Source organism: Phodopus roborovskii, unplaced genomic scaffold, assembly GCF_943737965.1.
Source record: "Phodopus roborovskii unplaced genomic scaffold, PHOROB, whole genome shotgun sequence".
Lineage (NCBI taxonomy): Eukaryota > Metazoa > Chordata > Mammalia > Rodentia > Cricetidae > Phodopus > Phodopus roborovskii.
The window spans coordinates 37,233,057-37,256,474 of NW_026126517.1; the positions used below are offsets into that span (position 1 = coordinate 37,233,057).

Consider the following 23,418-nt stretch of genomic DNA (forward strand, 5'->3'; position numbering starts at 1 on the left):
CAGGTGTGTCTGGTGCTGTTAAGGGGACAGGACACGGAGAAGCCCAGCTCTTGATCTCCTAGGACACACCCTAGCATTAAGGTGGCTGTGCCAGAGAAACTAACGGTAGTGATAGTGCTTTCTCTCACCTTGGCAGGTCTGTCAGGGAGACAAGCCTACAAGCCTGGGATCTGTTGACTTGTGCCTGTCTCCACTAGTCCAGCCCAAAGCCAGAAACCAGCTGAGCGGTGTCTGTGAACGAGGCAGGGAGGAGGGAGCTGTGGGGCTGGAGCGCCATCAGACAGGGACTGGGAGGGACTCGGTCTGGGATTTACCCTGGGACAGGCCTGTGGAGCTGGGGAGTCATCCCTGCGCGGGCGCTCAGGGCGGTGCCCGCGGTGCGGCGTGAGGCGGATCGCGACCCCCGTCCCTCCCTGGGGCCGAGTCGCCGCTGCGCGCGCGCCACCCACGCGCGATCGTTGCTATCGCGGCCGCCTGGCTGGCTGGCCCGGCCTCGCTGCGCGCTGCGCGGGGACCCCGCCAGCCATGGCCGAGCTCGGCGATCAGACTTTGCCCGGGCCAGAGACCACGGTGCAGATCCGTGTCGCCATCCAGGAGGCCGAGGATGTAGAGGATCTGGAGGAGGACGATGAAGGGACCCCAGCTCAGGCAGCGGGGGACGCAGCCCGGTACCTCAGTCCAGGCTGGGGCAGTGCCAGCGAGGAGGAGCCGAGCCGTGGGCACAGGTAGGCGAGGTGGCGCGGGCCTGGTGGGGGTACACAGGGCTCCGGTGTGCAACAACTCATCAGGGTAGAGGGTTTGACTCAACCCCGCAGACTGAGTCAGAACTGGCTTTGGGGGTCAGTCTGTGCCCCAGCCCTCAGCAGGTTTTGATTCCTGATTGACAAGGCTTCTTGGGATGGGGGCGGGGATTTGAGGGACCCAGACTTGAGGTGGAGGGTGCTCTGGGACCCAAAAAGAGATATCTGCATGGGCCATCCTCACCATTCCTACTTCTAAGAAGACGCCGCCCCCTTCTGTGAACGCACCCCACTTGACCCAGTCTGGAGTTCCCCCTGAGATTGGGCCTCCTCCTGGTGGCAATGGTTCTAAAGTGCCTTCATCACCATCATGACCTGCTCTGCTCATCTGTCCAGTGGTTTCACTAGGCCTCTGGGTGGGCACAGGCCAGACACAGCTGACACAAGCTGATGGGGGTACCCAGGATGATTTCTTGGTGGAGAGAGCTTCCTTGCCCTCAGTTGAGATGGCTGAGGCCCATCACCTCCCACAGCCTGAGGGTTCCTGTTTCTGCTTGCCTGCCTTCTGTGCCTGGGGCTGGCTCCCTACTTGCACACTGATGAGTGGCTTGCAGTTGGTATGGTACCCATCTGACCTTGCCCCTGGGCCCTGAGCTTTCTCCTCAGCCAGACACCCATCGCTAATGTTTAGGCCCTTTGCAACCATGGTTTTCTTATTGTGGTTAAAGAGACATCCCCTATGGAGCCGATGAGAAAAGAGACATGACAATGACATTAGCAAATACTGAAGAATGCCAGGAGGCCTTTGGTAAGCGCCCTCCTTTGAGATACTGAGATACTCTCAGCTGTGAGGACTTTGTGGAAGAACTCTCCCTAATGATGAGAGAAGGCCCAATTCTGGGGCCACGTCTAGGAATCTGCCCCACCCCCTTAATCCCCCACCACGTTCAAAGACGTGGGACCTTGGTTAAGAGGATCTGGAACCCTGAGTTTCAGGCCAGATCAGCAGAGGCAGTTGGCAGTTTAGTTTAGGACAGGAACTGTGACATAATTGAGTACATCATTGTACAAAAAGCTCTCTCTGTGCCCAGCATAAAAAATGATGAGCATATAAAGACAGCCATGGAGCTAGATAGCCCCAGAGGTCGTGCAAAATACCTTGTGACTACAGCAAAAAGCTGCTGCCTCCTAAATAGCCAAGGTTAAGGCCCCACTTATTCCTTGGTCCTAGAAATTCTCTGTGGAGTCCCAAGAAAAACTGATCCCCGAGGCCTTGTCCCTCACAGCTCCAGGGCCACCCTTCATCACTCTCAGCACCAATAGCTCGAGGATCATGAAACATTCAGCCTGCAACACTTTATATTGCCTACTGGCATAGAGTTGGTCCCTGAAAGTCCCTTTGACTAGTGGTACATGAGGAGATTCAGCCAGGGGCCAGATAATGCTGTCCCCTGTTAGGGCCCAGCAAGGTGAATGCTCTCAGCTCCCGGTGCCTGAAGGAAGAAGCCCCAGTTCCTAAATCTGCTTAAAATTCAACACCCACCTACCTCATCCCCTCAGCCCATGGCTACCTTCTGTCTTACTTCATGCACCTGGGGCACTGTCCCCCTGAGCATGTGACAGGCCTGGGGGTGGGGGTGGGGTATGCATTTATGCCAGCACACTTCTGCCCACCCATATCTCCGTTCTCTATTGGACTTCTTGTCAGCCTTGCAACCGTCTGCCTCTTCCCCCACAGTCCCCATGCCCCTCTCCTCCTTGTTGCTTTAGTACTCTGCATTTTAAGTCTAACACTTTTACAGTCACACCTCCCTCAAAGGTCTCTGAGCTTTGTGCCTGAAGCTCCTGGTGCAGAAAGGACCAGGCACCTAGTAAATGTGTGTGGGATGAGTACACTCACTTCATAGTGTGAAAAGCCACAAGTTCCCCTCTGTGAGACAGAAAGACCCTTGGAGGCAGGTTTGTCTTAACCCTTTCTACACCCACACTACTTAGTCCTGGGGACAAGGAATAAACAAACCATTACTGTTGTTGCTCCATTCTGTTGCATTTGTTAGAGGCCTGTGCTGTACACGGTCTCTCCGAAACACTTGGAAGTACGCAGTACCCAGAGTCACACCTGGAATACTTCATCTTGTAATTCTTAACAGGGGTGTTCCCTAGGAGACCGTTAGCACTGTCATTGCCAGCTTGGAAAATGAGCAGTAACTCCCTAATGTAACCTCCCAGATGGTCTTCACAGTCAAGTTCCATGGTCACTGTCCCACAATTGTCTCCTTCAGCTGTCTCAAACCAGCAGCCACTCAGCTCAGAGTTTGCCTAGTGTGTTGTTTCAGAGGAATCTTTTAGTGGAGAGTTCAGCTTCTAAAAGAAAATGATGAACCTGTAAAGACAGCAGTTGAGCCAGACCGTGGGCATGGGGGTGGGGCACAGGTACCCATGGAGATCAAAAGAGGGCATCACTCCCCAGATGTGGCAATGTTCTGAACAATTTGGCAACAATAAAAGCTGTTTAACAGATGTGAGATGTTTCTGGTAGTGCTTGCCTGTGTTGTGTCTTCACTACAGCCTTGGTTCTGAGCATAGTGTGCACATTTTGCTGTGAGCCTGTTGCCACACTGCTAAAATGCCAGCAAATGCTGCCCCAAACACCTCAACTCAGATTCGAGACTACGGAATGGTATTGATTGCAGTGTTTTTGCTGTGCGTACAGAGTGTTCTGCTCTCATAGATACATGATGGTTTAATTTTGGAAAACACAGACTTCCTATATTTTCCTAGTTAGTCATTCCTTAGTGTATATCAAATTAGGCAATTTTTAATTGCCTAATTTTAAGATTTTGTTTTTAATTGTATGTATGGCAATGTACATGAGTGTAAGTTCTCACAAAAACCAGGAGAAGGTTCTGGTCCCCTGGCACTGGAGCTGTAGGTGATTGTGAGCTGGCCAGAAATGGATGCTGGGACTCCTATTCAGGTCCTCTGGAAGAGCACCAAACACTCTTAACCTGTAAACCATTTCTGGATCTCCTGACTGATTGGCTGATTTTAAAAATTTTTATCTGGGTTGCTGATTTGAGCTTCCTGGAAATATTTATAAATGAGGTTTGGCTTCACGTTCACACAGAAATTCCAGTCAATTCTGAAATGGCTCTAGACATTTTTCCATCACTTTGCATTATATATGTATGCAAAGCAGTGTTGTTAGCTTTGGCAATGAAAAATATTAATAAAAATAATAACCATCTCTAAAAAAATTTAAAAAAATGTGGTCGATGCCCTTCATCCTGCAGTGCCAAATATAAGCCAAGGCTGCACTCCTTATGTAACAGCTAGCATGTCCATCTCTGCACCATGCCAATTTGTTTTGTCTTTAACAAATGGTAAGATTAGGGAGTTGGAAAAATGCATAGTGGTTAAGACTGCCAGCTGCTCGGTGGATCTTTGTGAGTTCGAAGCTACACAGGGAAACCCTGTCTCAAGAAACCAAAATAAATAAATAAAGAGTGCTGGCTACTTTTCCAGAGGACTTGGGTTTGATTCCCAGCACCTACATGGCATCTCATAACCGTCTGTGACTCCAGGTCCAGGGGATCCTCTGGACTCAATGGGTACTGCATGCAAGTCTTGCATAGACATACATGCAGGAAAAACACCCATGTGCATAAAATAAAATTTAAAAATTATTACCAGTGAATTATTTTAAAATAAATGTCTTAATTATTTATCACCAATAAATGTTTAGTTTATATACTTGCATATCTGAGGTCATATAAACATTCTGGGGCAAAAGGGGGTTTCTAGAGAAAAAGTTTAAGAAGCCCTGACCTGGAACATTATTAGCCTCTTTTCTTCCTAGTGTTTTACTACTTTAAGAATATAAGGCCAGCATTTTTTAAAAGGCCTCATTTTTGGATTAGTTTTCATAGTTTCATTGACTTATTTCTTTGTGCCGTAGACCTCCTACAGAAGCGGAAGTCAGGGGCTAATGGTTTGATTGAATTTGAACTAGACATTTTGGCAAGAGTATGTCATGGGCTGTTCCTTGATCCTGTTACATCGCTTCAGGAGATATCACATTACCAGTAGTGGTGCTAAATTTGATCTGTCTTTGTGGTCCTCTTGTCCTTCATTTATTGATGTGATATACCACAGTTTTTTAGCTGTATATGTTGAACCATCCTTGCACTCCAGGAATAAGTCCTGTTTGATTATGATGGGTAATACTTTGGTTTAAATTAAAAGTTTAAGATTTATTTTAATTGTGTATATATGGGCATGCAGGTTCCCCAGTTGCCAAAGGAGAGCATCAGATCCCCCTGGGAGCTGGAGTTACAATTGTTGCAAGCTGCCATACATGCCATGCACTGATCCTCTGTAAGAGAAGTTATGGGTGAACTATGGGGCTACCTCTCCAGACCCAGTCCTCCTGATTTTGTTTATTGTTTTAGTTTTAATGGGTATATTCTCAGCATGTTTCTAAGGCTAATGAACTTTTAGGGTAAGTGGTCTATCCTCTTGCCCGGGCCTCCCAAGCAGCTGGGACTACAGGTCCATCCTCTGACTGCCAGATAACAATCCTTTTAACATGTTGTTGAAATCTGTTTCCATCTGTGCTCTTCTGGAGTATTGGATTATAACCTCCTTTCTTGTAGTGCCTCTGTCTGGCTTTAATAATGGAGTAATACTTGTAAAACAACTCTTTGGGATAACTTTGAGAAGAATTGATATCCATTCTTTCCTTAAATATGGATGAAGTTCAGCATAGCCATCAAATCATAGACTTTTTTCTTTGATGGGAGATGTTTGTGTATTGTTTAAACTTTTGTTTCATTATTTTATGTTTTGCTTGCATATGTCTGTGTCACCTAAATGAAGTGCCTATGGAGGCCAGTAGAGGGCATCAGATTCATGGATTTGACAGGTCATTTGTGAGCTGCCAAGTGGGTGCTGAGAACTGAACTTGAGTCCTCTGGAAGAGCACTTGACCACTGAGCCACCTTCCCAACCCCTCTCCTTTGGAAAAGAGCTTTACCTTATCATCTGGATTGACCAAGGGTTCCTTCTGATGAGGCCAGATGAAATAATTATCTCACCTTCATCTCCATGTCAGTGTTGACGGTCTTACTGGGTGGTTTAAGTGAGGCCTTTCCTCAAACTTGAGATTTCCTCCTGTTTCCATTCATGGACTCTTGTCTGTTTTCTTTCGTTACAATTAGTTACAGTCATTATTTTTTATTCTTAAACTGTTTATCAGGTAGCTGGAGGTGCCCTTTCAATCCATGTACCCTTTTGGGATACATCCTCTTGGTTTTGAGCAGAACCTCACTTTCGGGAACTCCATATTCCAGGCTTAATTTTTACTTTTCCTTCTCCAGTCACAGGAATTAGGCACTCCCACAGGAATCTGTGGCTTTTTGAAACACTACTGAGAAGGCATTTAGAAACCAAGACCTAAAATAAAAAGTGCTTGTTTCTACCAGGGCATCATCACTTTCAGGGTCCTTCCAGGCACAGGACTGTTTTTAAAAATAAATCTGTACAATAATTCAATTTTAGCATTACAAGAACTTGCTGTTGCTTTCTTTTTTCACACTGAGAATTTTGATTCCCAGTGACATGAGAACTGGTGGGCCCATCATGCAGCACACACCACCTTCACCGGTGGTGCCCAAAACATGATGCTTCCAAAGTTGAGAGAATATCCAAATGTTTTCAGAAAATCTCAGTGAAGAGCCATTATCTTAAAGGAATGGAGGGAGGAAGGAAGGAGAAAGGAAGGGCAGAAAAAGATGTATTTATTTTTTAATGTGTGTATCAGTGACTGGCATGTGTGCAGGTGCCATCTGAGGCCAGAAGAGGATACTGGGTTCTCGGGAATGGGAGTTAGCAGTCAGCTGTGAGCTGCCCAATGTGGGTGCTGGGAACCAAACTTCAGACTCCTGTAGTAGCCCCAAGTGCTCTTAACCACTGAGCTATCTCCTCAACCCCAACCATTATCATTTGTTTTTGTCTTTTTGCAGTGCTGGAGAGTGAACCCAGGGCCTTGTGCAAGCTAGGCAAGCTCTACCACTGAGCTCCTTCCTTAGCCCAGAATCCTTTGATGTCTGTACCCGTTTAATCACACTGGCCACCCTCTTTTGAACTAACTCTGATTCATTCTCTTATTGTAGAAGTGAATCAAAAAACATCACCACACAGACGGTTTTGAAATGAATGAGTGCTTTTTTACATGGTGTTTCTTCTTTGTGTTCACTGCCCTCCATGTTGTTGTTCATAGATTCCCTTGTCTTTGTGGCCCAAACACTCCAGTAGATCATTTACACTATGAATGCACAAACTCTCCCCTGGGCTGGAAGTCCTCATAACAGCCTCATGGCTCTGTGTGCATCTGGGTGTTTTCCTTTCTCAGAACGTCTTTTGATTAACCACTGAGTCAACACACCCACATTAGTTTGAGATTTTATGAGAAAAACAGCTTTGAAGGTTTTACTCATTTTTCCCTCAAATTCCTTATAAAAGTGATCAATATTACAGGACTGCTCCCCAGAAACCAATCATCTGTTTTGATCCAATTTCTACCCTCCTTGTTGATTTCAAACCAAATTACAGCTATAGCGAAAGACCTTTCTCGGTTTATAATGTCTTATGTGAAGGTAATGTTTAAGTATAAAACTCTAAGCCTTTTATTTATTTATTTTTAAGATGGGCACAGTCCAGGCTGGCCTGAGGTTTGTAGGTAGCTGAGGATAACTAAGCTCCTGAGCCTCCTGCTTTCACCTTTTATGAGCTTGAGCTCCAGGCATGCATCTCCATAGCTTGTTTATGAGGTGCTGGGATCAAACCCGGGACTTGCTCTATGCTTGGTAAATACCCTACTGACTGAGCTTCATCCACACCTTCAAGTCTTCTTCAAGAGGAATTAATATATATTTACCAGTAACTACACTTCCTTTCTAGAACAGTCTCTGAGAACCAGGTATTGTAGTGCATGCCTTTTATTTCAGCACTCAGGAGGCAGAGACGGGTAGATCTCTATGAATTAAAAGCCAAACTGATCTATAAATGGAGTTCTAGGCCAGCCAAGGCTATATGGTGATCCTGTCTCAAAACAAAACAAAAACAAATAACAACAAGGGCCTCTGTAGATATGAATTACTATAACAAAACCTATTTGTTTTATATGGCAAATACCTTTAAAACTTTCTACTATGTGCAAGCCTCTTAAATGGTACTAGAATAAGAGAAGCCAATATAACTTCTACTTTCAACTTAGGGTTCAGAGTGCTAATAAGATATGCACATGGAGAGCGACGATACAAATATAGACAAGCATTAGTGTTGATTTCCTTCCTAGAAGGTCACTTTGGAGATGTGTGGCTAAGAGTGGGACAAGCCATTCAAAGAGTCAGGAGTTGTGTGTTCAAGGGTATGAAATGAGGAAGCTTTCTATTTGCATGAAACAAAGAGCATTGCAGGAAGTAAATGGAGATGAGTTTGCATGATGGAGACAGCTAGATTCTAAGTGCATTTGAATATGGAGCTAAACACTGCAGGTTTTGTTTGGTGGGCAATGGGAACTGTGTTTCAATCAGTAGTAATATTATTAAAGTAGAACAGCTGCATATTCTAGCACCTTCTTTACAGTATATAATGTGGCGTTGTGAGGAGGAGGCTGGAGCCCAAAATACAGCGCAGGAGGTGGGAGGAGGTGGGAGATAGAACAGAGAAAGGCTCTGCTTGGGAAATGTATGAAAATACAAGAATAAAAAGAGAAGCAATATCTGAAGGGTAATTTTAATTTATATTTTCCCTTTACACCTGTTTTCCAGTCTCTGTCTATGAGCAAAGAGAGTCAGGCAACACGACAGGTACTGCCCAGCAGGAGAAAGGAAGTGAAGGTGTTTCTGAAGGAGCTGCATGTAAGCTGAGTTCTAGGGATCTGGTTGCTGCAGGGAAAAGCCTCTGCTTTGGGAGGAAAGCTCAACTGGGTAATTCTCTAAATGGAAACCTGCCCCCTTCCAGTGTTTAGAGCCAACTACGAAGCAAACTAACAAGGGTACAGATCTGCGGGGGAGCCATTTAATCCACTAAGAAAGGTACCAGGTCCTCCCCCTTCCAACTGAATAGTATGAAGCTTAGCTTCCCTCCTGAAGAGTACACAGGAGATCCTGACTCCTTCCAAGGGAAAGGAATGGTTTTAGGTGGAGAAACCTGACCAGCTCAGTTACAAAGCCATGTTGCTATGTCCTGATATGATGTATGAAGGATGGAAGTTGACCTCTGCAATCTTCCTCCCCAGATCCCATGCCTTGAAATAATCATGGTGGAGGCATCAGAGAAACCTCAATGGCAAGACATTCCACAACATACTTAACTAGGACATTTCAACACTGTTGAGGTCATCAAAGATAAGGACATCTGGAGAAAGTCAAAGCCAAGAGAAGCCTCAGGAGATATGTAATACAGCACTTCATGAGGATTCTTGGGTGGGATCCTTTCAGGGAAAATGATAGACATCTAAACTATGTACTTCAGCGAATGACACTGCATAATTGTCCTCGTTAAGAAGTATACTACAGCATTAGGAGACATTAATAATAAATAAGCCTGGTGTGAGACATATAGAACTCACTGTGCTATTTTAATAACTTTCCTGTAAGTCTAAAACTATTTTAAAATAAGCTTATTGAAATCTTAAACAAAAAAGTGAATTGTTTATTAGTCACTTCAAACAAAGCAATAGCATGAAAAGTAATTAGAAGAACAGGAGGTGTTAGTGTTTTAAAAGTCAGTACTCTGAGAGGGAATATAAGCTACTGTATCCAGAAAACAAGAACAGTATGCTCTTAAAAGGGAACAGTCTAGGGCTGGGGAGATAGCTCAGTCAGCAATGCACTTCCTATATAAGCATGAGGAACAGAATTTGCATCCCCAGGCATGGTGGCCCACCTTAAACCCAGCACATACACATGTACCCATATGCATGTGAACACACACACACACACACACACACACACACACACACACACGGGCTCTTGCAAGAAGATACAGTCTGAGGATCAACAACTGTCCTTCACTAAGGCAAAAACAGATGTTACACAAGAAACAGATCAGTTCAGGTGGTCACAAACTATTTGGACAGGTTCAGAAAATAAATACAATATTAACTGGGCATGGCAGTATGTATCTGTAATTCCACCACATGGAAGCTGGAGGTACCAACATCTGGAGAAGCCAAGGCTAGTCTGAACAACACAGTGACAGCAAGGCTAGCCTGACCATCATTGTATGACCTGCCTGGAAAACAAAAACAAAAAGGCAAAACTGTCTCAAGAGATGAGTGTGTAGCTCTGTGGTAAACAGCCTGCCTAGAATGCTCAAGACCCTGGATTTGATCCCCATCCAGCACTTAAATGTTATCTTAGCAAATAACTGCCCTACAGGGTATGTGTTTACACAGACACAATAATAAAACAGATTAACTTTCAACTTTCATATCTATCTCTAGACAGCACTTGGAATATTATTTTGCAGCATAGAGTGGGGTAATAAACTATGGAAAATGAAGTAGTTCTTCCAATTGAATTTGGGGGGTTGGAAGTAGAAGGAGAGACCATGAAAGGAGGGATGAAGCAGCACATATCTATATAATTGAGCAGTGATGGAGATAGCACCAATCAAGTGAGAAACCATCTCAAATGTATTCTCAAAAAGCAAACAGATCCAGGAAATGGCTCCACTGCCTGCATACTTACTGAACATGCCTGAAGCCTTTGGCTTGATCTCCAGCACTGTGTAAACTGGGCATGGTGGTGCAACACTTGTTTTTCTAGCACATGGGAGGCAGGGGCAAGTGGATCAAGAACGCAAGCTCATGCTTGGCTACATAGTGAGTTTGAGGCCAGCCTGAACTGCATGAAAATCTGTCTGCACACAGACAGAAGGTTAGTAAAGAACCAATAATAAAATAAAAACTTTAATATTGGAAGAAGATGCCATGGGATTTAAGTGACCCTAAATTGTTATTTTATAATGGGGTACCTTCAGACACTATACCAGTGAAGACAACTACAAACACTTAGGGATTCTGAGCCCAGCCAATAATAATGTCAGTTAGTAGGGAATAGGATGGAGTATGTGATGGTGGCCAGTGGAGAGTTTTGGCTGGACTCTGTGCATTGACAAACGATAGAACTTACAACAAATGACCTATACATAAAGGGGGCAGACCAATCAATAAGTTCTACTTCCAAAATGGAGCAGCTGATCCCTGATCAAAGGTAAACTCGTAAACAGAACAAGGCAGAAAGAAGGTAGCCAGCAGAGGCTGGAGCCCTGGGCTTCCCAGGGCCAGCTGTGTCTGCTTCTTCCCTGCACAGCATTCCTCTCCCATCTCACCTGGGCCTGGCAAGATGGGGCGTAGTCAGGCCTCCCCTATGCAATACCCCTCCAGAGACATCCCTCCAGAGCATGTCTGCCTGGGCTCCCATGCTCCCGCTGGTCCTCTTGAACCTCACCACAGGATTCAACACCATCACCCACCTCCCCATACCCTCTCCCCTCTGGGCAGAGGTGACTTGCTCTTCCTGATTTGTCCCCCCACTTAGCTGCCAGTTCTGCCTCTTTTTTCTCCTCCTATTTCTAAATGTTCACATCCTCTAAGCATCTACCCTTGAGCGCTCATTGGGTCTTATTTGAACGGTACTCCCTAGTGGCTATGACCACATTGCCGTGAAGGAAGAGATTCCCCACCACCACCACCAGATAACAGATCAAGTTTTTGTCTTTTTAGGAATATCTCTGGCACAGCAGGGTCTTGGAAAGCCCAGGGTTCCAGGGCAGGCCCACTGTGCTGTCTTCTAAAAATCATACCTGGAGGTGGGAATCGTTGGGAGGGAAGACAAAATCCATGCTTGTCATTTGGGAACGAGTGCATTTTGCTGGCATCTGAGTGACACAGATTCTAGTTTATTTTTGTGCGGGTGTGTTTGTATGTATACATGTGCATGTGCACATGTGTGGAGGTCAGAGGTTGACAGTGGTGTCTTCCTCAGTTGTGCTGTATTTTTTTTTTTTTTTGAGGCTGTTTTTGAACCTGGGGCCCACCAATTTGCCTAGCCTTGTGGGCCAATGTCCCAGGGACCTTTCTGTCCCTGCTTCCCTAATATTGGGATTATGGTCAGGCACTACCATCCGCTGGCTTTTTAACCTGTGTGCTGGGTGGGTATCTGAACTTGGGTCCTCATATTCATTTGTCAAACACTTGACCAATTGAGCCTCAGCCCTGTGTTATTATTTTCAAGATCCTTTGTACTTGTTAAAACAAAAGTTTGAATTCTCTGGTGATTGCGAACAGAGCCTTCGGAATATGTTATGGCCAACCACCTCTAAGGAAACCAATTCAGATATGTATGACGTCTAATTTCCAAGGGTTACTATGACAACCAGGTACATGCTAGATAGTATATAACCAACAGGGAAGTCATAAATGAGGGGTTCCGTTCAAATTAGATCAAATGTACACTCAAGAACGGATGCCTGGAGAATATGTACATTTAGAAATGGGAGTAGAAAGATGAGTGGAGCAGGTGGTTCTGGGACAGGAGCTGACCGGCTTCTCCCCCCACCGCTGGCTTGGTTTGCACTGTGCCACCCTAATCTCCACGTGAGTAGCTGTTTCCCCGGTTCTTGTCTGTGCCCAAGTTCCTGGCTCTCTTGGGGACCTGATTTGCATGGGATTGGAGGCCATCCTACTCTACAGCGGGCTCACCCTTTCATTAACATCCACAGTGACTGACTCCAGAGAAGGCCGAGTTCTGGGGCCTGAGGTTTCAGTCTGTGAATTTGTAGGGTGACAGTTCAACCCGTAACTAACTGGCCATCTTCCTCTGACCTCAGCAGCGCCACGACAAGTGGCGGGGAGAATGAGCGCGAGGAACTGGAGCCGGAGTGGAAGCCCCCGGATGAGGAGCTCATCAGGAAGCTGGTGGATCAGATCGAGTTCTACTTTTCAGACGAGAACCTGGAGAAGGATGCCTTCCTGCTCAAGCACGTGCGCAGAAATAAGCTGGGCTACGTGAGCGTCAAGCTGCTCACCTCCTTCAAAAAGGTGAGGCCGGCTTCCCAGAGGCTGCGCGTAACGTTTCTGGGGTGTGGGCCATGTGGCATTAAATATTTTGTTGTTTTGTTTTGTTTTGCACCCCACCACCCACACCCTGCCATAGGCCCGCCTGCCCAGCAAATTTTTAATTAAATATGATGCCTGAAAAAGAGAGAAGTTACCAAGAGAAGGAATTTAGTGGCATGGGGACCTGAATTTGATCCCCAGAATGCACATGAAAAAGCCAAGCTTGGTTCTGTGCCTGTAATTCTAGAGCTGGGGAGGTAACAAAAGATCTGGGGGACTAAGGGAAAAGCCAACTTAGCCTACTGCATGAACTCTATGGCAATGAGAGGCTCTGTCTTGAATATAAATAAATAAATAGCAACACGGATGGACCTGAGAGGAATGACACCAGGATTGACATGTGGTTCCTGTATACACACATTCTCTCTCTCTCTCTCTCTCTCTCTCTCTCTCTCTCTCTCTCTCTCTCTCTCTCACACACACACACACACACACACACACACACACACACACACACAAACACCACGAGGGTTATGAGAGCATTCTTGAGAATATACTTGCATGCTATGTAAAGGCTTCTGGGTTCTGAGTACTAGGACAGATCTCAGCTGGTGGTTAGTAAGAAATGCTGTGACTTGTCCTCAGTAATGCTTGGGTCTTCTAGCCAGTCACATGGATGCCCAGAGGATGCTATGCCAGAACAGGGGGTCCTGGAGACCTTGAGAGATGCCAGTCAGTCTAGAATTGCATGACTCCCACTCAAGCTTTCCACTTGATAAGCTGAGTCAGTATGTGATGGGAGAGAACACACAGAACACAGTGAGAAAATCCTCCTCTGTGACTTCAGCATGCTCCACTCTGTGTGATACCAAAGGGAACTCCGTGTACCAGAGTGATAGATGCTGAGGAGGCACTGGCAGTCACGCAGGAGACTGCTCATTCCTGCTGTGGACAGATGCAGAACTTGGACCCTAAACTCCCTGCTTTCAGAGGACTGACTAACCAGTTGGAATAATAACTGTGTATCTCCCTTGGGGGGGTGTATTTACTAGAATGGGAAAGCACCATGCAGCTTGTTGCATAACAACTTATGTAAGGAGTGGGCCCACAGGAGTGGGTCCTGGCCAAGCTGTCTGTGCGCTTTATCAGAGAGCACTGGATGAAAAGCTCCATATCTTGGAGCCTCTCTGTCTGGCTCCCTGGTATACTCAGCCTTCTTCTTGAGGCTTTTTTTTTAAATTCATTCACCAGACATACTATTTTTGTATATGATGAGTGTTGTGTTAAGTGCAAGAGGTAAAAAATGAATATGGCATTCTGTCTTTCCTTGAGAGACTTACTGTTCAATGGAAAACAAGAGATCCACAAAATGCTACAGGGTAACCACAGACAAACTGATGGAAGACATAAAGATATCTGGGGACTCCCTGATCAGAGCAATGAACCCTGTCTAGAGAACTGAGACGTCCTCTTGGAGTGGTGGTGTTGGGATATGATCTTAGGGGATGAACAGGAATTGCAAGGTCCAGATGGGAAGGAATGTTTCATGTCCAGACAACAAGCTCTGCCATGAAAAATACTTCCAGGGTTGGGGACCTCTAAATGAAAAAGCCAGTGGGATCCTCTATATGTCCCCCATTTTGTGCTCCCCAAGGGCTTCAAGAGCCACCCCAGTTTTCTCTCCTTTCCACTCAGGAGCGTTCTCTCTTTAAAACCAGCTGCAAGGTGGACACCCCCCAATTCACACACCCCCAGTTCACACTCCCCAGTTCATACCCCCTTCTAGAAAGGTTTCCTGCTAGTCAAAGGAACGTATCAGAGGAAGGCAACAAACACAAGGAGGTTACAATGCATTTGTTCCTTTTCTCATCACTGTGACAAAATACCTGACAAATGTGGCATAAGGCTTTGGGTCAGTGTTGAAGGTGCCCCCCCTCATGTCAAGGAAGGCATGGCAGCAGGAGTGAGGCAACTGGTCACATGGCACCCACAGCCAGGAAGCAGAGTGGGGTGAGTACTGCTTCTCAGTTCGTTCTCTCCTTTTTGTTCAGTCAGCTGGACCTCTGATGGGACTACCCATGTTTTGGGCTCATCTTGCCTCTACAGGTAATCCTTTCTGGAAGCCTCCTCACCGGCACATCCAGAGGCTTGCGTCCATAGGGATTCTCAATCCAGTCAGGTTGGCAATGATGGGCAACCATCACACAGAGGTTCTGACAATCTGACAGAGTTCTAGAGGCTGCCCAAGGCCAAACTTCTTTCTTAAAATAAAACTACTTTATTTTATCGGTGTGTGTGTGTGTGTGTGTGTGTGTGTGTGTGTGTGTGTGTGTGTGTGTGTGTGTACCATGTGTATGCAGTACCCTCAGGGTCCAGAGGAAGGTGTCAGGTCTTCTGCAACTGGAGCTATAGACTGTTGGGAGCCATCATGTAGGCTTTACCACTGAGCCATTTCTCCAGCCCCCTGGTTTCCATTCTGATGTGATATTGGAAACCATCATAAAGCATCACAGACATGGGCCTGAGATGCCAATAGAGTAAGCAAGGTTTCCCAGGGGACCTGGCTCTTGCCTCTGTGTGTTCCCGGTCCTCTACAGTTCTCCTCTCTGGTAGGACATGATCCTCCCTAGTGGTCATGCTTTCTGGTAAGGCAGCACATGCTTCCCTGCTCTGACTTGACTTCAAGCTTAGGGGAGAATTCTTCACCTCTCCTGCATGCTCCCTTCCCAGCTGTTTTCACAGATGGCTCCATCATGCCAGGCCTTGGCTTTCCTACAACCTTACAGTGACCTTCATCTATCTGAACCCCTTCCGGATTCCCAATTGACTGAATGTTCACTAGAAACCCAACTGTAGGACCAGGCCTGCTTCTCTGTGTCGTAGTGATCAGCCCAAGGACTCTTTGTAGGTGACTAGGGTTCTTCATGCTAATAATGAGAGGCCACAGGCCAGAGTGGACAATGCACATGCTCCAGCAGTGTATCAGTCAGGACTTGGGGCTCTGTGGAGGTTTCCCTGCCCTGCCAAAAAGTGAGCCCTCCTTTCTTGCTTTCTGTACCTTCTCTGTTTGAGTCCCAGGGGCATGGGGAATTCCTGGTCCCTCTGCAGATCAGCTCCCAACCCTGGCCTCAGAGGATTCTGGGTGATTTCCCTATCCAGGCTCAGGTTACCTACCCCACCCACATTCACCACTTCTCTGGGATGACTCATCTCCCTGGCAGGCCCTTCACTGGAAGTGGGCCTCCGCAAAATTGCCATTTTATGAAATAAATATAGCTTTTCATATACTGCAGCTTCAGTACGTGTAGTTTCCATCATAGGAGGGAAAGGAGGAATTGTTTCATCGTTTTTCAAGAGGCCCAGGTCAGTGTAATTCCATGAGGTGTCTGTGTCTGTTACTCTTGGGGGAGATTACAGCGGAACAGTGAAGATTTTTGGAGATTTCTCTTTATCAACTGTCAGTCACAGCTTCAGAGACTGTCAGACCCTCCCAAATCCTTTCAAAGTATCAGCACTTTCAGTGGTGACTGCCTACAGTCCCAATATTTTGGATGCCTAGATTGAAGGGGTTTGAGTCCATCCTGGACTGTATAGTGAAACTCTGTCTCGAAGAAGGAGAAGGAGGAGGAAGAGAAGGAGAAGATAATGATGATTTCTGGGCTGGCGCTATAGCTCATGGAAGACTGCTTGCCTGACATTCTACATTCAGTCCCAGGACTACCCGAAGCTCGTGTGTGTGTGTGTGTGTGTGTGTGTGTGTGTGTGTGTGTGTGTGTGTGTGAGAGAGAGAGAGAGAGAGAGAGAGAGAGAGAGAGAGAGAGAGAAAGAGAAACAGTGATAACACATTGCTAATGGATATTCTTGGAGAGTGAACTACTATTTTAAATTATGTATACAAATGTGTCTCCAGCTGGGTATTAGTGACTCATGCCTTTAATCTCAGCATTCGGGAGGCAGAGGCAGGTGGATCTCATTGAGTTGGAGGCCAGTATGGTCTACAGAGCAAGTTCCAAGACAACCTCTAAAGCAATACAGAGAAACCCTATCTCAAAAAAACCAAAAAACAATAAAAGTCTCTATTTTTTTACTATTTAATCTTTCTCTTTCTCGCTCTTTCTCTCTCTCTCTCTCTCTGTGTGTGTGTGTGTGTGTGTGTGTGTGTGTGTTTGCATGTATAAGTGCAGATAATATGTAGTAGTAGCTGGAGATTAATATTAAGTGTCATTCCTCAGAAGCCAACCACATTATTTTTTGAGACAGGGTCCCTCCCTACCTGGAACTGGCTGGCTGGTGGCTGGCTGGCAAGCCTGTCTGTGATTCCCCAGTGCACATGTCACCTTGCCTGGCTTTTTCCACATGGTTCTGGGAGTCAAACTCAGGCCCTTATGCTTGTGTGACAAGCACTTTACCAGCTGAGCCATCTCTCAAGTTCCCATTTCACCTTTGTGACAGCACTATTTAACAGATTTTTGTTGTTGTTGTTGTTATTTTTGTTTGTTTTTGTTTTTCGAGACAGGGTTTCCCTGTGTAGCTTTGGAGCCTGTCCTGGAACTAGCTCTTGTAGACCAGGCTGGTCTTGAACTCATAGAGATCCACCTGCACTCAGATGAGGAGTTTGGCCACTGAGAGGCTGAGTAATTTTCCAAGTCTTCCTAGTGGATAGAGATGCGGCTTGGGTCTATGTATATTACAGCCTTGTTCTAGAGTGTACAGAATCTGACCTGTGAACTTGGGAGAATTTCTACTATCATGTAGTACTCCACTGCACAGCCCTGCTCCAAACCCTGCTGTCCCAATCTGAAGCTGAAGAAAGATGGGCTGTAGCTTTAGCTCCATGCATGATGCCCTAGGTTCAATCCCAAGTATTATATATATATTTAAAAAAAGACAAAATGTGTTTATAATCTGAAGAGAAACAAGAGCTATTGTTATTATTTTGGCTTTAGTCACTATAACAAAGACTTGGAATCGATCTAGGCTGCCCACCAACAAATGAATGGATAGTGAAATACTACTCAGCTCTAAAGAAAAAATGTAATCAGTGTTTGCAGGCAAATGGATGGACCTAGAATGTATAATATTTGGTGAAGTCACACAATCTCAGAAAGGTAAACAAAGATGTCTTCTCTTGTATGCAGAATCTAGCCAATAGCATATGCATATATGTGAACAAGCATGCGTGTGAATGCAGTATAACATGTAAAAAAGCGAGCAAGAAAAGCTATCAGGATAAGGAAGGACTGAATGCAGGTGCAGGATGTGAGTTATGAGGGAGGATCTAAAGCTAGTTATTATTCTAGTTCTAACTCTTTTGTGGCTGTTTCCGTCTGGGTGGTGGATAACTTCATAGAGCACATTTGATAGTGAAAGTGTAAAACCCAGTGTGAAGCTACAAGCTTCAGAACAGCTATTCTAACTGTTCATTGAGATACGTAGTGTAACACGATAATTAAAAACCCAGAGACTGATATCGGGGTTCGAGCTTCAAGCTGAAGACCAGTAAAGCAAAGCAGCCAAACCAGTAGATCTTACTTCTACCCCACTGAAAGAGCAGTCCTGTCTCTACGAATCCTCAGAAGCAAAATCTCTCAGTTCTTATCTCCTCCTCCTTGTATTATTTTCTCCAGCCTGTCATACCTCCCTGTCTCTACCTCCCTAGTGCTGGGATTAAAGGCCTGTGATCCCAAGTGCTGGGATCAAAGGTGTGAGCTGTTACTCTTCACTCTTGTGTAGGCCATGGTGGCCTTGAACTCAGAGAGATCCATCTGCTAGTCTCCTAAATCTTGGGGTAAAAGATGTGTGCCACCACTGCCTGGCTAGCTAGTATGGCTGCTGGGATTAAAGGTGTGTATCACCACTGCCTGGCCTCTATAGCTTGTGTCTGGCTTTGCTTTCTGAATCCTCCATCAAGCTTTAATAAATCATAAATAATATATAACCACAACATAGACTTTAGGTCTGGTTAATTTCAGCATGAGTGCGTGTGGTTTTTTTTTTTTTTTTTTTTTTTTTTTTTTTTTTTACAGTTTTTATAATAAAGTTTATTGAACCTTCTTAAAGGAACGAAACCATTGGAGAAGTGGTTAGAGAAATTTTTTGTTAGTCATTCTCTGACTGGTATTTGAATGTCTCCCACACCAGGTATGAATATAGTCGTTGGTGTTAAGAAGGTGAGGAAGGAAGGGAGGGAGAGTACAGCATATACAAGTAAGGAAAGGAGAGGAGGTACCATTCAGACCTTCTTTGTGTTCTTTAGGTGAAACACCTCACACGGGACTGGAGAACCACAGCACATGCTTTGAAGTATTCAGTCACCCTAGAGTTGAATGAGGACCACCGGAAGGTTAGGAGAACCACCCCTGTGCCACTGTTCCCCAATGAGAATCTCCCCAGCAAGATGCTGTTGGTGTATGATCTACACCTGTCCCCTAAACCCTGGTCCCTGGCCACGCCCCAGAAGAACGGAAGGGTGCAGGAGAAGGTGATGGAACATCTGCTCAAGCTCTTTGGGACTTTTGGAGTAATTTCATCGGTGCGGATCCTCAAGCCTGGGAGAGAGCTGCCCCCTGACATCCGGAGGATCAGCAGCCGCTACAGCCAGGTGGGGACCCAGGAGTGTGCCATAGTGGAGTTCGAGGAGGTAGATGCGGCCATTAAAGCCCATGAATTCATGGTCACTGAATCTCAGGGCAGGGACAACATGAAAGCCGTCTTGATTGGGATGAAACCACCCAAAAAGAAACCTCTCAAAGACAGGAACCACGATGATGAGCCCACAGCAAGTACCCACCTAAGCAGGTCCCTGAACAAGAGAGTGGAAGAGCTTCAGTACATGGGGGATGAGTCTTCCGCCAACAGTTCCTCTGACCCCGAGAGCAATCCCACCTCTCCTATGGCTGGCCGGCGGCATATGTCCACCAACAAGCTCAGCCCTTCTGGCCACCAGAATATCTTTCTGAGCCCAAATGCTTCGCCATGCTCAAGCCCATGGAGCAGCCCCTTGGCCCAGCGCAAGGGCGTCTCCAGAAAATCGCCACTGGCTGAAGAAGGTAGACTGAACTTCAGCACCAGCCCTGAGATCTTCCGGAAGTGCATGGATTATTCTTCGGACAGCAGTGTCACTCCCTCCGGCAGCCCCTGGGTTCGCAGACGACGCCAAGCTGAGATGGGGACACAGGAGAAAAGTCCAGGGGCAAGTCCCCTGCTGTCTCGGAAGATGCAGACCGCAGATGGGTTACCTGTAGGGGTGCTGAGGCTGCCCAGAGGCCCGGACAACACCAGGGGCTTCCATGGTGGACATGAGAGAAGCCGAATCTGTACATGATAGCTTCTATTTTTAATACTGCCTCCACTGAAAACAAACTTTGTTTTCGAGGTCCTCACAAATAGCTAGCATGACAGAGAATGGAATTCAGTCCCCTTAGAAAGCTTTTGTATCCATGTAGACCTTGTAATTTATATGTTTGTAAGGTATACAAATTGTCCTGTTTGCCATGGTTTTAAGGCCATCTTCTGGCTGGGAGCTCTTGCTCCCAGCATGACCACTGTTTTGACAATGCCTGGCATGTGTGAGTGCGATGGCTCTGAAGGCAGTGGGATACAGGCTCTCTGGAAAGATCTAGCAGTGAGTTTGTCTGTTGGGTCTGGCTTTTTCCTGCAATGACTGAGCTGTCCTTGGCAGGCCATGCAAGAGCTCCTCCTGAGACCTCTAGGGAGTTTTGCTCAATGGCAAATCCTTCAGCCAATAGCATGGTGTCTTATAGGACTGAGTGTCTATCTCCTGTCAAGTGAATAAATAATAAAACACCCACTGAGAGTCCTGTATCTGAGGTCACAGGCAATGCGCTTTAGACAAGGAACCCAACAAGGACGTGTTTTCTCCATCTACCCTACAATGTACTCCCAGGGCAGGCCTGGACTCGCCTGAAGGCCTCTGACAGCCTAGGAGGCCTGTAGTCACAATGAGTCACACAGAACAGGCAGCTTTAGTTTCTGTTTGTGCCCTCACAGCACCCCAGACCATCTGTGTTAACATCACCCAAGAACTTGCTAGAAATGCCCATTTCCAGGCACCATCTCAGGCTGATTGATTGAGAAATTATCAGAGGGGGGATCCTAGGTGTGTTTTTACAGATTCACTCTTATATTTATTTACACGTACGTGCCTGAGTGAGTGTATGCAGAATGGGGCACCAGGTCTACTGGAGTCGGGCTTACAGGTAGGAGCTGCAGAACAGAGAACTGAACTTGGGTCCTCTAGAAGAACAAGTGATCTGAACCCCGAGCCATCTCTCTAGGCCCAGAATCTAAAGTTGCTGCTGGTAGTGGTGGTGATGGTCCTGATGGTAGAGGTGATATTTTCTAAGACATTCTTGCCATATAGCATTGGCTGATCTCAAACTCCCGATCCTTGAACCTCAGTTTAGGAAGGCTACATATGCAACCATCACCCCAAGCTAGCATTAAATGATTTTGCTTTTATAAAATTATAATCATCATCATTATTGTGTGTGATAAGTGTTTGCACATTTAGGTTAAGCCATAGAGCGTGTGTGTGTGTGTGTGTGTGTGTGTGTGTGTGTGCATGTGTATGTGTGTGTGTAGAGGTCGTAAGCTGTACAGGTGTGAGCTGAAGCAGTCAGTTGTCTCTTTCCACTCATGAGTCCCAGGAATCAAACTCAGATCACCAGGCTTGCATCACAAGCATTTTTACTCTCTGAGACATTTGCTGGCCCCACTAAATGTTTTTGACATTTCTGAGGCTTGCCATCCACAGCCACATGACATAGTTACATGTGCTACCGTGAGCTCTGCAGCAACTCCCTTGTCCTCAGCATCTTCATGAGCTTATACTGGTAAAGGTACACATGAATGGCAGAGGTATGAAAATAATGCTTACCTTGAACAGTTGTGAAAATGGAAAAGGACAAGTTTGGGATGCTTTTGTTTTAAGACAGGCTGGCCTCCAAATCACCATGTAGCTAAGAATTCATGACCTTGAACTTCTGACCTGTATCCCAGGAATCTGGGATGCTGGGATTACACACACTACCACCAGATGTAGCTTTATGTACTACCTAGGGATCAAAGCCAGGACTTGGTACATTCTAGGCAAGCACTCTGGTTGACTGAGCTCCATTCCCAACCCCAGCAGTGTGTTTTAAATTATATAGGTGTATCCAAATTAGCAGGTAACTACCTGGTTGGGAAGGTGGTATGTAGCTATACTTTTTTGTCAGGACCACCAGCCCACAAATAACGACATGGAAGCATTATTAATTATAAAACTTCGTTTGGCTCAGCTTATGCTTGTCCCTACTTAGTTCTTATAACTCAAATTAACCTGTTTCTTTTCGTCTACATTCTTCCCTGTGGCTTGGTTACCTCTAATCTGTACCGTATGTCTGACTTCTTCAGAGTCTCCTGGTGAATATCTACCTCTCTTCTTCCTAGAGTTCTATCTTCTCCCCAGAAATCCTGCCTGTTCTCTCTCCTGCCTAGCTATTGACCATTCAGCTCTTTATTAAACCAATCACAGTGACACATTTTCACACAGTGTAAACAAACAGTCTGCATCAGTGGTATACCCTTTAAGAGGCAGAGTCAGTGTGGACAATACCAGCAGGAACTAGATTCTCCATTTTCTGGACTATCTGCTGCAGGCTTGTGTGCTGAGCCCAGACTGTGAGACCTTCTGACCCTGTAGGTACCGTACCACGGCCCCCTCCAGACAGTCCCTGTGTCTCATTCCCCAGCCCTATGCCCACCACTAACTCATCATCACTATCTGATCCTTCCTTGTAACCACCCCTCTGCTTCCAGGCTGTCAGGCTGTCTGGCCATCTCTAGCTTTTCTCTGAAGGGTCACCTGTATGCTGTTCCACTTCTTTATATGCCCACGCAGTCACTTAACTTTATTTTTGGATGAATTTCTGTGTACCACAGCTACTTTTAAGACCTTCGTCCTTATTCGAGAGTACGGGTGAACTTGACTTCCCCTATATGGAGCTGTCCTATGGGATGTTATTCTAGAGCCCTGAATGTGGGGGGTCAGCAGATCTGCATTCTAGGCATGGGCTTTTCCAGTAAATAACTGATCCCAATTAAGTAATTCCTGTACTTAGTTCATGTTTCTCCATGTAGCCAGTGGAGTACAGGCCGATAGACGCTCCTGAAATAACTGGAGTGTGTGCAAGTGCTTTATAGGTCTAATTGCATGCCCTCTCTCCAGTCCCCTCCAAAGACAGCCTGCCCCCTTTCCCAAGAGTTTTGTCCTTGGTTCATGTTGATACCACTTACAGAGCCCATCCTTAGGCTTTTATGGCTCTAGAGTGAGGTTCTCTGGGTAACTGTAGTGGGCAGGCAACATTGAGAAGCTCTCCCATTGTGATGAGAAGGGAGCCCAAGGAATCCATTCCTTGGTCTCTTCTGTAGATGTCACCAGAGTCACAATGTGTCAGAACCCCAAGGGACCTGAGCTGTCTACCTCTCTGGCCAGACCTTCAGCTGGGTCATGGCCTTCTTGTTTGTTAGCACAGCTGGCTTTTC

The 23,418-nt window shown here is 46.0% G+C and overlaps 2 protein-coding genes across 3 annotated transcripts in view; both read left to right on the forward strand.

Moving 5' to 3' along the window:
• Nucleotides 1–14,806, forward strand: part of LOC127231843 (leukotriene A-4 hydrolase-like) — an 820,404-nt gene extending 805,598 nt beyond the window's left edge. Inside the window, 1 exon segment of the mRNA XM_051197668.1 lies at nt 14,796–14,806. The gene's annotated coding sequence lies outside the window, so the exon portion shown is untranslated.
• Larp6 (La ribonucleoprotein 6, translational regulator) lies at nt 61–20,680 on the forward strand. Of its 2 annotated transcripts, none has more exons than XM_051197670.1 (3): nt 61–725; nt 12,645–12,852; nt 19,127–20,680. In XM_051197670.1, exons 1-3 carry the CDS (start codon nt 526–528, stop codon nt 20,192–20,194), a joined length of 1,476 nt encoding a protein of 491 aa, XP_051053627.1. In that variant the 5' UTR covers nt 61–525; the 3' UTR covers nt 20,195–20,680. The 2 variants fall into 2 exon arrangements, with proteins under 2 accessions (XP_051053627.1, XP_051053626.1); XM_051197669.1 differs by having other exon boundaries at nt 65–725; nt 12,642–12,852.
• Nucleotides 20,681–23,418: the final 2,738 nt, after the last annotated feature.

Coding starts and splice junctions, on each gene's coding strand:
- Larp6 (XM_051197669.1), top strand. CDS start 526: ATGGCCGAGCTCGGCGATCAGACTTTGCCCGGGCCAGAGACCACGGTG. Junction 726..12,641: donor GAGCCGAGCCGTGGGCACAG/GTAGGCGAGGTG, acceptor CTCTGACCTCAG/CAGCGCCACGACAAGTGGCG. Junction 12,853..19,126: donor TGCTCACCTCCTTCAAAAAG/GTGAGGCCGGCT, acceptor TGTGTTCTTTAG/GTGAAACACCTCACACGGGA.